The sequence below is a fragment of the Tursiops truncatus genome, chromosome 3, assembly GCF_011762595.2.
Source record: "Tursiops truncatus isolate mTurTru1 chromosome 3, mTurTru1.mat.Y, whole genome shotgun sequence".
NCBI lineage: Eukaryota > Metazoa > Chordata > Mammalia > Artiodactyla > Delphinidae > Tursiops > Tursiops truncatus.
This window is the reverse complement of record NC_047036.1, coordinates 87,126,756-87,140,817: the sequence shown is the minus strand read 5'-3', so window position 1 is coordinate 87,140,817 and position 14,062 is coordinate 87,126,756. Positions and strand designations below refer to the sequence as shown.

The 14,062-nt window shown below is 38.9% G+C and overlaps 1 protein-coding gene across 2 annotated transcripts in view; it reads left to right on the top strand.

The window, feature by feature from the left end:
* EFNA5 (ephrin A5) overlaps nucleotides 1-14,062 on the top strand; it is a 283,524-nt gene that overhangs the window by 230,283 nt on the left and 39,179 nt on the right. For both annotated transcript variants that reach the window (XM_019940791.3, XM_019940789.3), the window contains exon 2: nucleotides 4,044-4,336. In XM_019940791.3, the coding sequence (XP_019796350.1) occupies nucleotides 4,044-4,336 (293 nt within the window). The remainder of the gene's footprint in view (nucleotides 1-4,043; nucleotides 4,337-14,062) is intronic.

Genomic DNA, 14,062 nt, shown 5'->3' with positions numbered 1-14,062 from the left:
TATTCAGATGTTGATGCACCCTTCTGCTTTCAGTGCAGGAGCTTAGGATCAACCTAGTGAGGAAGAGAGAAGGGCCAAGACCCCTTGCAGCAGACTTTCCTAGAAGATCAGTGTAAACAGGATGAGGGGAATTACAGTCAGTCAGGCTTTGAGCCATTATGATTAGGAGGAAAGTATATATGCTTCAGAAGCCATCAGACTGGGGTTGAAATCCTACCTCTGCTGCTTATTTCCTGTGGAAAAAAATCGAACTAAGTGGATAACAACTTCTCTGAATGTCATTTTCTCATTGGTATAATGAAACTAATTATAACTACCCAATAAGGATTTCATGTGACAACAGATGTAAAGCCATAAAGTAGCAGATCCTGGACATGGCGAATATTTGTTGCATCAGTGAATGTAGGAAAGAACTGAAACCCCATCAAGAATTAGGGGCTTCCCTGGTGGCACAGTGGTTGAGAGTCCACCTGCCGATGCAGGGGACACGGGTTCGTGCCCCGGTCCGGGAAGATCCCACATCCCGCAGAGAGGCTGGGCCCGTGGGCCATGGCCGCTGAGCCTGCGCGTCCGGAGCCTGTGCTCCGCAACGGGACAGGCCACAGCAGTGAGAGGCCCCTGTACCGCAAAAAAAAAAAAAAAAAAGAAAAGAATGAGAATCATCCCTCTGGCGAAGTACAGAGTGGACCTAAGAACTTGACTTTAGCAATTAAATCTCATTTCTGAGGTCAGACTGCTTGGGTTTGAATTCTGCCTCCACCTTTTATTATTCCTGTCACACCGGGCACGTTGCTTGACTTCTTAATCTCAGTTTCCTCATCTCTGACTGGGTGTACTAATTGTGTCTATTCTGTGGCCTTGTGATGGAGATTAAATTGAGATAATGAATGTAACGTAATAACCACTCAATAATATTAGCCATACATATGTGCTTCTTCACAGTAAGGCCAGAAAAGAATGATTCAGTGTGACTCCGTAGTCAAAGAGCATAATTTGGGATAGTCTTAGTCTATCTAACTCTCAACCTTTCTTTGGATTGTACTTAGCTACATTATACAGATGTCTTTTATGAGTTCCAATTGGTCACTGTTTTTATGTTCACATTGTCCATTTTGTTTTGAAATTTACATTAGTAAAATAATTTATGCAAATTGAATATCTGAAACAGAAGTGTAAGTTGATTCTATGGTAAATCATAATCATTTCTTTGTCGTGTGCATAGAAGGGTGTAAGTGTTAATTGCTGGGACAATCTCATGTTTAAAATTGGCTCCACAGTGATTCACCTAACACCCCACACAAAGTAAATTGTCACCAGAAAAGGATAACTGCTCAACCCAATGTAAAATGGGTCTTCAGTCTCATGCTTTGCTTTATTAAAATTATAGCAGAATTAACAGGGGTAAACGTGTAGAAAAAGGGTAGCTAAACTTGAGGCATCAGAAAACTATGACAATTTGTAGAATAAAGCAATAACCGCATGGGTCCAGACAGTGGCAGTTTTCTTAATTTTCACTTTTAAGCAGTGTCCAGTGCCAGCAGAAGCTAAGATGAGTGACACTTAGGGAAAGGAAAAACGTCCCCCTTGAATGTCTTTAAAATCTATAATAATAATATAATAATATAAAGTGCATCTGGGCATTGCCTTCTGCTGCAGTTCTTGTCTGGCTCTCAGCCAGAACTGTCAGCCTACTCTGAGTGCTGATGATTCACATCCCAGCACCCTTTTATCTGAACGTTGCAGTGTCTTTTCTTTGTACTTTGGCAGTGATGTTACCTTGATGTGCAAAAACCTTTTAAAAGCAACACAGGCTTTCCTTGTATCTTGACAGATCGTTGTCTGCCAGTAATGAAGAAAAAGAAAACCTGGTTTCGTCATCACTGTAGATATAAAGAAATAAATACTTCTGAGGGTTTTCTTGTTTTTAAAAATGGTTATGTATTTTGAGATCCTCTAACCGAGAAGTGATCTGATCATCTTTCCTTATTTCTCTTGCATAAATCAACATGCTGCTTTTCCAAAGGACAGGGCAAGTGCAATTTCTGGGGATCATTTGATATTTGAGGATGGACAGAATTTAGGATTCTTATATGATTTCCTTTCTTCTGGGATTTTTAAAAAGGGAAAGCTGGGGATTATTTTTATTTCTGTTGTATGCTCTTACTGCCATTGTTTCAAAAGTAATACTTTGTTACTTACCCATTTTAATATATCCTGTTAATAGTAACAGTGCTTTATATTCACATGTGCTTTTCATACATTTCCTCACCTGAGGCTTGAGGCAGCTGTGTGAGGTCAGCAAGGAAGATTCTCATTATCATTCTACTTAACATGTGAGGAAACTGAGGCTCAGGATGGCTTACAACTCTCCTACTCAACCAGCAGCAGATCTAGTTCTACTCACTCAAAATAAGTAGCTCTTCCACTTTTACCACGGTGTATTTCAGAAGGGAATCTCGACTTTGTCAATGAATATTTAGGATCCAGAGCAAAGGTAGTATTCACAACAACCTGTCAGAGGTCCTTGTTATATGTGGGTGCTGCATTTTAAGGAGAACACTGGGAAACTAGAAGATGTGAAGAGGGTCAAAATAGTAGTATGATGAGGAGTCTGGAAACTATACCAGAAATAACGAAAGGAATCAGGATTTTCAAGTCTGGAGAAAGGAGGATACAGAGAGAGATACAGCTGACATCTCCGAATGTTTTATGTACTACCTGATGGAAGAGGAATTAGATTTGCTCTTTGTAATTTCAGGCAGCAGAAGTAGGATCACTGGATGGAAATTACACAGAAGTGGATTTATGCTCAATATAAGAAGAAACTTGCTAACATTTAGAGATGTCCAAAGATAGAATAGACTAGCTCACCGTCACTGGGAAGTGTTCTCCCTGAGACTGTCTGACTTGAAGATTTTATGACTTTATGGGCATTGTATTTCAGCAGTGACATAGTTTTGTGATGACCCTCCTAAGGGTTCAGAGAAGAATTTCCTCACCAGCTAAAAACAAAGGGGTTTTGTAGGCTTTTCCACTCTGACTTTAGAAAGTTGTGTACGTAACAATTCCTGTTTCACACACCACTGGGTCCTGGGAAAAACTGTTCAGTTGATGGGGAAAGGCACATTAGTTAAAACAAATAAGCAAAACTTTGTTAAGATAAGAATTGAAGCAGACACTGTGATGTGGGCAGTGGTGTGTTTGTGTGCACACATTTTAACTCTTTCAGGATGAAGTGGCCGTGGTTTTGCTGTTTTCATCTGACTTCTTACTTTCTCTACTCCTCAGTCCAGCCCTAGAACACAACCTATGAAAGTGAAAGAAATGGGCAGAAAAGTCATTCGACCTAGATGGTTTCAATTTAATAGGGAAAGGGCGAGGGCATCAAAACAGAGATTGGCTAAAACGAGTTTGTGACAAAAGCAGATTTACTAAGGGAAACACCTAACTAGGATCCTCAGTCTTGGTTCCAGGTCTGGCTCAGTGGCTCATTGCTTCATCATGATGCCTTCGGGTTTTATTTTCCTCTAAAGTGGAAGTGTTGTTCTAGGAATTTTCTTTTCAGCTTTTAAATTCTATGATTCTAATTCTCTCAATTTTATCACTCTAATTGTCCACAGTTGCATAGGAAATTAAGAATGGTCTCAGTTATAACAAAAACAATTCATCTATTCTTTAAATTTCTTACTCATTTATTCAAAAACATTTATTAAATGAAACACTATTTTAGAAATATGAAAACTCTGATTTTAACAATGGAAGGAAAACAGCAAATCGGTACCTTTAATACTTAAAATGAAAGTGAAGCGCTCCATTGGTAGGGTACTTTGAAACAACGGTAATAGGATTCCTCTGTAAAATGGCATGCAGTTATTTAGATTTGGAACAGCAACAATTCAAACCATGCCTCAAATCGTACGGCGCCAAATAAAAACTTACTATAATAAATCTTTAGCCTGAGCGTTATTAATGGGTTCAACCACTGATTCCAAGCAGGAAGCCCTTCCTCTATGAATAATCCTATCTTTTTCTTCTTCCGACAGATTTCAGAGGGGTGACTACCACATTGATGTCTGTATCAATGACTACCTGGATGTGTTCTGCCCTCACTATGAGGACTCAGTCCCAGAAGATAAGACTGAGCGTTATGTCCTCTACATGGTGAACTTTGATGGCTACAGTGCCTGCGACCATACTTCCAAAGGGTTCAAGAGATGGGAATGTAACCGGCCTCACTCTCCAAATGGACCACTGAAGTTCTCTGAAAAATTCCAGCTCTTCACACCCTTTTCCCTAGGATTTGAATTCAGACCAGGCCGGGAATATTTCTACATCTGTGAGTATACAGAGATTTATCATGTTGTAGGGCAGCTGCAAGAACCCAGACTGATTTTTTAGCCGTGCTTCAGAGAACTGCGGAGTGCTGGACTCTGCATTATAGATGTCTCCTTGTACATGCATACATCAGGATCCCTAGATACATTAGCTGGGAATTGAGAGCACAAATTAGATTAAACACACAGCGCCTCTCCCCCTATGAAATCGCGTGTCAGCCTGTTCAGTGAACCACTGCTGACTTGTATTTCTTTTAAATGAAAATTGCTACCAAAGCTCAGGAAAAGAAAAAGAGATTCCTGAAAAAAGAATTAAAGGAAATAATTAAATTTACATAGCTTGGAGTCATTGGATTTCTCATTCAGGTGTCAGCAATATCCTTTCAATCATCCACATTTTCAGTTGGAGAAAGCCAAAACTCCTGCAAATGTCAGCAAGCTGATGATAAATACTCTCTTTGCACCAAGGAGAAAAGACAATTATTAAGAGCAGCTGTGTCTTTAAACAGGCACGAGTGTGAAGAAGTATCTTGGTTTTTTCTCCATCTTACACACCATCACTTCTTCAGGCATCATACTGGTCATGTATCCTAGGTAAATGCTTCTCAAACTTCACTGTACACAGGTCACCTGGGGATCTTGTTATAATGCAGATTCTGATTCAGGGGGCCTGGGGTGGGGCCCGAGATGTGGTATTTGGAAAGCTCCCCGGTGATGCCACTGCTGCTGGTCTATGGACCACACTTGAGTTAGCAGGGTTATAGGAAATACCTAATTTAGGCAGCTTGCTGTGTATCTGGACTTGCCTTTAACTAGTATCAGATAGTTAAGCTATCTGGCCTTTCCTACGTGTTTTGACTGTCAGCTGAAGGAGTTAAATGTTAAAAGTACTTTGTTCAAAAGTACATTTACTAAAAAAAAAAAAAAAAAAAAAAAAGTACATTTACTGACCAGCTTATCATGGCTCAGAAATTTGGGGGATGCGAAATGAAAAAACACTCCCTGTCCTCAAGGAGTGACTGTCTAGTGGGGAGCAGACATTTAAGTAGGCAGTGAAAGTGGAAATAGACAGTTGCTGAATGCCGCTGAGTGCAGGGAGCCTGAGTGCAGGGAGCCGTGGGAACGTAGGGGAGGTTGGACCTCACCTGCTTGGAAGAATCAGGAAGCGCAGAGCCTCCCAGGGTGCTGGGCTGCTTGCTCGTCGCCTGCCAGGCAAACGAGATAAAGAGCGTTCCTGGTTTTCTGATTCATTTCTTCAATCCCAGTGTCCTCCCCTACCTCTCCTCACCCACATGTTTTAAGTCTACAAGGATTTCTAGCTCCTCTTCTTCTACAGAAAACAGAGTTTTCTAATAAGCCGGATTTCCCCATCACAAGGGCACTCTCACTTATATTGGAATTGAATTTAGAAAGGAAATTGAACAGCACCCGTTTTATTATTTCAGTACATATTTCAGTCGTTAGTCATGAAAAAACGTGTAAAAGTCTTGATAGTATCTCACGTTCGATCCATAAAATAAGAAAAGGAATATTGAGTCCCGTGGATGGGGGAAACACTAGCATACGGTGAATTCACATGTTCTCAGGCAGCAGGCTCTTGCCTTTTGCTGATTTTTACTTTGTCAAAGAATCTCATTCAGCAGAGGAGAAAAAGGAAAAAGGAAGACTTCAGCTGTGAGACAGAGACTCATTAATTGCCTAAGTCTAAAATATCATACTGATGTAAGAGGAAATTATTGCCAGTTTCAAAATTTTCACATGGTTTCTCAGATTAAAAAACAGCAACAAAAGCAAAACGCAAAAATGAATAGAGGGCACTAAGATGGGAAACATACTCACCAGCTAACTAGTTGATTGCATGATTATTAGAAATTATAGAATCCATTGAGGTTCATAAGCAAGATGTTATTATTCAAATACACCCATAGTGCTTATGACTGGTTTTTCCTCATTTGTGGTTAAATTCAATATTTCACTAAAAATCATTATGTGTCTTCTGTAACATTCATTTAACGGAGTCATTTAACTGTCAAGGGCTCCTGTCAAAGTAATTGTTCAAAATGCTTCAAAATACCAAGAGCTTTTTGCTGTTCAGCTGAGTTTAACCTGAATTACTTCTTTTAATGAAAAGTAAAATAGCACAAAATTAGCAGCAAAAAGATGTTCATTTACAAGAAGCGCAGTGGCCTGGTCATCAGTTAAATTGAATTTTCAATCATGTTTTAAAACCATAAGAGCATCCTTCCCCGTCTTTTTAGTAGGGAAAGGGTTTCCTCTCTTCCTTTCACTGCTGAGAGTGGACACCTTACAGACATTTCAGATACTGTGGTCATAATTAAACTAAAGGATTCTTAGGGGAGAATTGGCCCTCAGTTGAATTTTCCTCTTTCCTAATGTGCGTGGAATGAACAAGATGATTGGGAAATAGCTCTTTTCGCACTCATTACATTACATGGAGCCCTACTGCTGATCTCAGGAGCCAGCCTGACTGCCCACTTGTCAGTTTTATAAAATGTCCTTACTAGGCCAGGGGTATATTTCAGCTCCTCAAGGCCTTAAAATCTCTTGCAAGTTTTCCAAGAGAAAAATGAAAGGTATAGCCTTTTGACGGTCCTGCTTCAAGGTGCCGGAGGAAGGCTTAAGCTCAGGGGTGACTGCAGAGGACCGAAAGTCAGATACAAGCTTGAATTGGGGGGGAAGGGAAGAGGAATAGTTCATAACAGGAAGTCCACCTCATCACTTAGACTCAGGACACAAATCGGAGTGTTCTTATCAAGTTCTGCTTTATCTTCAACGAGCTTTATTTCCTTCTTAATTTCTCCAAGTTATACAAAATTAAGAAAATACAGTAGTTGGAAATATCTCATGAAGTTTCCTGTTTACATTAAAAATAAAATACCATTCACGATTCTATATCCTTTATTTGTCTCAAGAACGACTCTATGCCATGTCTTCCTTTCCTTGGGAACAGGCAGTGTACTAAGTTGTTGGAATCGCCGATTATCGGTCAGGCAGACTGAGCCCATCCTCTCAATCTGACAGATACTGTTTTTAATCTACAGGAGTTATTTTGGTAAGAGATTGGCATACTAAAATAACTAGAGAAGGTCGGTGGTTTTTCTACCAGTGATAGATTTGCAGAACTGCCCGTCAATAGATTATGGCAATAGTCATTTATATAGACTTCCTAAGGCAAAGAGTTATTTTAGAAACTTCAAAAATGCTCATTTTAGAAATGATTCTCATAACATTAACCTAAAGAGGACATGTGTGAAAGAAGTTTTGTGTCGTTATTTTTAAATCAGAAGAGGCAAAGGGGAATAAAAAAGGGCGCCATAAGTTATCTTTGTAAGTTAGTACAACTGCTGATTTTGAATGTCCTCTTCTGTAAAGTAAGGAAAACTGAGCCCTGGGCCCTTCTCTTGACCTAACGAGGTATATGATTTTGGATAAATCATCTAATCTCTCTGGGTTTCTATTTCCACATCTGTAAAATAATGAGGTTGCAATAGATGATTTCAAACTTTCTTGGAGCTTTAATACATTTTATCATAGGGTCCGTACACTAGGGTAGAGTTAACATCTGTAAGATGGCCCAGCCCAAAGCCTTACTTAGTAGATGTTCAATAAATGCCAGTTAAAGGGATATTTTTAAGGAAAATGGAGAGTGGAGCAGCATATTAGAATTATTGAACTAGTTCTACGTTGGCCACCTGATCCACGCCACCATCCTCCATTGTCTTGACTAGCGCGCCAGGCTCCTATCTGTTTCCTCTCCTCACGTCACTGCTCTGTCAAAGCCCTCCAGAGATTTCTTGTCTCACCAAGACAAAATCCAGAGTCTCTAACCTGGCAAACAAGGTCCTCTGAGACAAGTCCTCTTCTCCTCCCCACCCTCGGTCTCTTGGACTTTTCCTCCTACCATCTCTGCCTATTGTCTCTATTCCGGCCACCCTGTCCTCCTTGTTCATCATACCTGCCCAGTGCCCCCTGACATCAAGGCCTTGGTTCTTTATCTTCTCTCTGCCTGAGGTTCTCATTGGCCCAGGTATCCACATCCCTTGCTCTCACTTGCTTTAGGTTGGGCCAAAAAAAAGTCTTTATCTGAGAGGCTCTTCTGACCTCCCTATATAAAGATAATATCCGTACCATTCTCTACACTCTTAACTCTGCTTTATTTTCGCTCAAGCAGTTAATCACATTATATATTTATGGTGGTTTGTTCATGGCTGTTTCTGCTCTATGCCCTCCATCATATCGTTCGGCATGTAGTAGATGATCAATAAATAAGGCTCACTAGTGTTTATGTGGCACTCACTCTGTTCCAGGCACTGTTCTAAATACTCTACTGTTCTCAAAACAGCACTGTGAGGTACTGTTCTTATTTCCCATTTTACAGGTGGAGAAACTGAGGCACAGAAAAGTTAGGTAACTTGAAAAAAGTTCACACAAACAAGAAGTATGTAGCTAGTCTGAGAAGAAATTAAGTGAGTAAACAACTAAAAGGAAGTGAAGAGATAAGGTCCTAGGTCTTATATGCTTAAAAAGAAACAATATATTTTGTATTAAAAAAGATTAGAAATTATTAGCCCTACTGTTTAGAGAATATTACTTTATAAACTCTACTGGAACCCCAAATCAGGTAGTGCAAGATACATTTTAAACACATTTTTACATTTTCAGCTCTCCAAAGGATACTCTTCCATCTCAGCTGTATCTTCCCAGTTGGTTGACCTTTTTAATACAATAACTTCAGAAAAGTTGTACTTTCAAAGAAATTCTTCTTAAATCCACTGAATATTCAGCATCCAGACTAAATTATGATTGCACACTCGATTCAGGAAACGAGTGATTTTTAATGAGAGACCTACAATAAGGAAGATAGATGTCATTTTCTTAAAATGATACTAAAAAGGCAGAGAATTCTTCTAGCGTTTGCCACATCTAAGGTTTAGCAGATCTCCTTCAAAAGAAGATACTTGGAATAAAGATAGTTTACAGTCATAGTGCTCAGATGGAATCCAGGAGTTTCTCGGAGATTATTAGGGAATACTCTTCCTAAGCTTATTGGCAAGTAAACTTGAATACCCATGATGCTTTAGTTTTACTCCTTCATAATTGACATGGTGATGTAAGTATGGAGCTGGAAAATGTCCATTTCCTTGAAGTTAGAATCCTAAAAAAATCTCATCAATGAAAACTTTCAAGGAGCTGAAGCTTTCTGCTCCAGTCTTTTTGGTATACGTATTTTTTTAAATTAGAAAATCATGAGGACAGTTTATGTTTCTGTGGGCATCATTCTTCAGTGCATACTTGAATGTATGTGGTTAACTGCTAATTCTCTGCTTTGTGTACTTTAATTAAAATTTACAGTCTTAAACTGTGAAGTAATTTTAATATCTACTACACAGTTTTTTAAAACTGACAAAATAAGAAACCTAATTCTGAAGAGATATCTTATTGAAATGATCAAGATCAGCTTCAGAAACCATTTGATTGTATAAGATGGTTACTGAGCATCCTTTAAGAAGTGTAAGAATATTCAGTAAATCCAGAGAATACTAATATAAAGAAAGTGCTTCACTTGCCAACGGGATATGTTCCAAAAGCTTATTTACAGGTGAGTTGTTTGGAACTTAGAGTGCAGTTTCTCACACAAGTGTTTCTAAAATCAGGCAAGCTCTCTATAATGTGGAAAATCTGCTTAACCATAATGTTGATTTAAAACTGTATATTTTGGGCTTCCCTGGTGGCGCAGTGGTTGAGAATCTGCCTGCTAATGCAGGGGACACGGGTTCAAGCCCTGGTCTGGGAAGATCCCACATGCTGCAGAGCAAGTAGGCCCGTGAGCCACAACTACTGAGCCTGTGCATCCGGAGCCTGTGCTCCACAACGAGAGAGGCCGCGATAGTGAGAGGCTCGCGCACGGCGATTAAGAGTGGCCCCTGCTTGCCACAACTAGAGAAAGCCCTCGCACAGAAATGAAGACCCAACACAGCCAAAAATAAATAAGTAAATAAATAAAAAGCCAAGCATTTGAAGCCCTTTTAAAACAAAAAACAGTATATTTTAAGTGAAAAAATTAGTAGAAAACAGCACATAGAAGAATTGTTCAGTATTTGTTGAATGAATAAATACTGTAATAGTAAACCAAATAGAAAAAGCAATTAAAATTTTTCTTAGATGATACTGTTTGAGGCAAGCAGATATATTAGAAGCATTAGGTTTTGCTGCACCCGCTGCAGCAGTTCCCTAGTTTCTTAGTAACATTTTTTGATCATATGCTGGGGATTATATCAAAGAAGAGTGGGATACATTGTATCAAAGAAGAGAGTGGATCATGGTTAAAAAAAAAAAAAAAAAGGCACAGACTCTGGTGAAAGCACCTTTGGGTTCAAATCCCTCATCTATACTCTTAATAGCTATGTGATTTTGGGTAACTTAACCTCACCAAGCCTCATTTTCTTCATCTGTAAAATGGGTATATAATAATAGTTTATTATCACAATCTTTCTTATTTCCAAGGCTCAATTAAAGAAATATTTTTAAAGGACCAATTGACTACCAAAAAGATAACTTCAATAATCGACATCCCCCAAATTTTGCACCCTTTGAAGTTAAGGCAACTTGAATAGCCCTGATTGATATTTTAGTTTAGTAAAAGAGATCCTAATAAATGCCTCATAAAAATTCACGTTTTGGGCTTCCGTGGTGGCGCAGTGGTTGACAGTCCGCCTGCCGATGCAGGGGACACGGGTTCATGCCCCGGTCCGGGAAGATCCCACATGCCGCGGAGCGGCTGGGCCCCTGAGCCATGGCCGCTGAGCCTGCGCGTCCAGAGCCTGTGCTCCGCAACGGGAGAGGCCTGCGTACCGCAAAAAAAAAAAAAAAAAAAAAAAAATTCACGTTTTAAGCCCGTGCCCTATACTGTGAAGGAATATTACGCCAGTTTTACATATGCCTAAGGAAGTCTTCATCCCCCTTTAGATGTCTGGTTTTTCAGCAGCTTACTTTAGTAATCTACATTAAGAATTAGTTTGGTCTTGACAGTTCACATGAATCTGCCTTTTTTCTGAGTTGTTCTTATTGAAATAGAAGAGTGTCAAAACAGCAGATTTATCAAAGCAGGAGGTAATCTTTTTCATCTTTCATAGTCTTTTACTCTTGCAGGGGAGGTGACCTGTAAGTACAATATACTTTATTAAAATGAACAACTCAATATTTGCTTCAACGTGTGTGTGCATTTTGCTTTTATTATCGAAAAATGTTTTTGATTACTGGAGTCTTATTTTAGCATTAAAGGTTCTAGCGCATACTTCAGCTGAGATTCAAGGGGCTTATAACTGAAATTTCCAGGACTGTGGTCAAATACTAATTCACCTCCTGCATTTTTTTGGTATGTAGAGTCAGAGCATGGTACTGAGTGATGCATATTTATATTAACAGAGAAGGGAGCTGAAGGGCAGTGTTAGGAAATTGACAAATTTTAATATTTTCTAAAGTGGAAAACAATGAATATGTCACAGACATCAAATAGTAATTGCTCAGATACAGAGTATATCTTAATTGCCAAAATTTAGGGTTTTTCTTAAGTTTTAAAAATTTTTAACAAACAATGAAACAGTTTTTCTCTACTTAGACACTAGATGTTTGTCTGGGATTATATCAGATTTCTGTCTGAAAATAGTCATTCTATTCCCTTCATATACTTCCAGTGAACTTCCATATACTTTAGTGAACCTGCAAGAATGCACCTTTTTATTTAAAGAATGAGTTTAGAGAATTGTGTCTGTTTCAAGTTGTCCATTGCCATCTTTTAGGAAAGCTTGAATGGATTTCAAGGGCTCTTAAATGAAGGTTAAATAAAGACATAAAAGAGGATATTTAGAGACTTCAGGATATTTTTCTGTGTTAACTGTAGGTTTTTCTTATGAAAATGGTTGTTTATTGCCAGGTACCTTGTTAACCTTCTGAACGGGAAGGCCGGGCGTCAGCTCAGACACGGCTAGAGCACAGACGCTTCACCTGGTGTGTTTCACAGTCTGAGTGAAATCAAAGGTGGAGGAGGCATACTGCAAAAAAAAAAAAAAAAAAAAAAAAAGGTGGATGAGGCAATTGATAGGAACAAAGGATATTTTAAAACACTTTATTATTTTAAAAATTTTGAGCAGTATCATTTGATCAAGTAGGGAGAATTTTAAAAAGAAATGCATGCCCTATTAAATGACTAAAGGATGAGATACTGTTAAAAACAATCAGAGAAATGAATGCTGGGTTTGTGAAAAAGGAAACTGGGGCAAACATCACTGCTTAATAGATTTTGACTTTGGGACTGTTCTTAAAGTTTGCAAAGGGAGCCTTAAAACCTACTGAATAATTGGGGCTTACTGGCAATTCATGGTATCAGCCATAAGAAACAGAAGACTCAAGAATTCTTCCCTTTGCTCGAATTTTTCAAAGGCTGCGACAGACACTCAGATAAGAAGTTCAAAAACAAAATAATTTCTGTGTTCCTTTTAAGAGTTTAAAATGCTACATTACAAGATTGAGGGAACAGTAGAGTTCTGACCTCCTTAGGGGGAGGAAGGAAGTATGTCACCTTTTGCTTCCTTTTACCCCACTGAGACTAAATGCTGATGTGGAAACAAATGAAAGGACTGTTCTTTTTTAATCCCTAAATGTCAGAAGTGGCCGCATCCCTGAGAGAAAAAACGCACCTGATTAATTGTGTAATTTCACAGGGAAGCGGTAATTCTCAGCCTTATAAACAAGTAATGTACTAATTTAACTGCAAGCAGTTTAATGAGCTGCTGTATCATGTGTATGTATAGTGTTACATAGAGCAGATGCCAGGAGAAATGGAAGTAACATGCCAGTGACACTTGGAATAACAGTGTTTATACTCCATTGACTTTGGGTTGTCAGCGTGGGATTCTGTTTCCCTTAGTAACTTATTAAGGCAACTGTACTCCAGTGTGATGATGTCTAAGTGTCATTTTTTTGTAAATTAACACAAGCATGCACTCATGAAATGCAGTCAGTCTTCAGAAAAAAATAGTATTTCCTCATATAGATGACCAAAATATTATCCATGAAGCATGCACGCAGAGTGAAAGGTGACTCTGTCAACATTGTGCATGCTGGAAGAACAGTATTTTGGCCTTTTGTGAGAAGAAATACTGTTTCTACAGATTTTCCCACTCATCTATGCGTGCTCTATTTTAACAGAACGGTCGTGTAACTCTCAGTTTGAAAGTTGTCAGACAGCCTCACAGCAGGCTTATATTATCTACAGAGTTCTTTATGAGGAAATATAAATCACCACAAATGAGACTTTTCACAGCCAGAGATATGTAGAAATTTGTGTCAGTGCTTTGCTGGCTTGCTAAAAAATATCTCTAGGCTCCAAGCGCTCTCACAACTCATCCCCGCTCCCTACCCTTTTGGGAAGCAATTCTCAAAGCTTGAGATTTATGGTCCAGAGGGCTGATAGTGGCTATAAAGTTTTCTATTTTCTCTTTTCTTTAATATTAATGCAGAGAACGAGACGTTATCATTCATTATTTTAGTTCACGAGTATCCTGTGGGCTTGAAATATGGTTTCTGGGGATATGGCTTACCTCTGTTTAATGGGGGAAATATGTGGACTTTGGCAACAGGCTTCTTTTCCATCAAATATTTTTAGGCAGGTTGTAGAAAGTCCACGTTAGGAACAGAACTTTAATAGA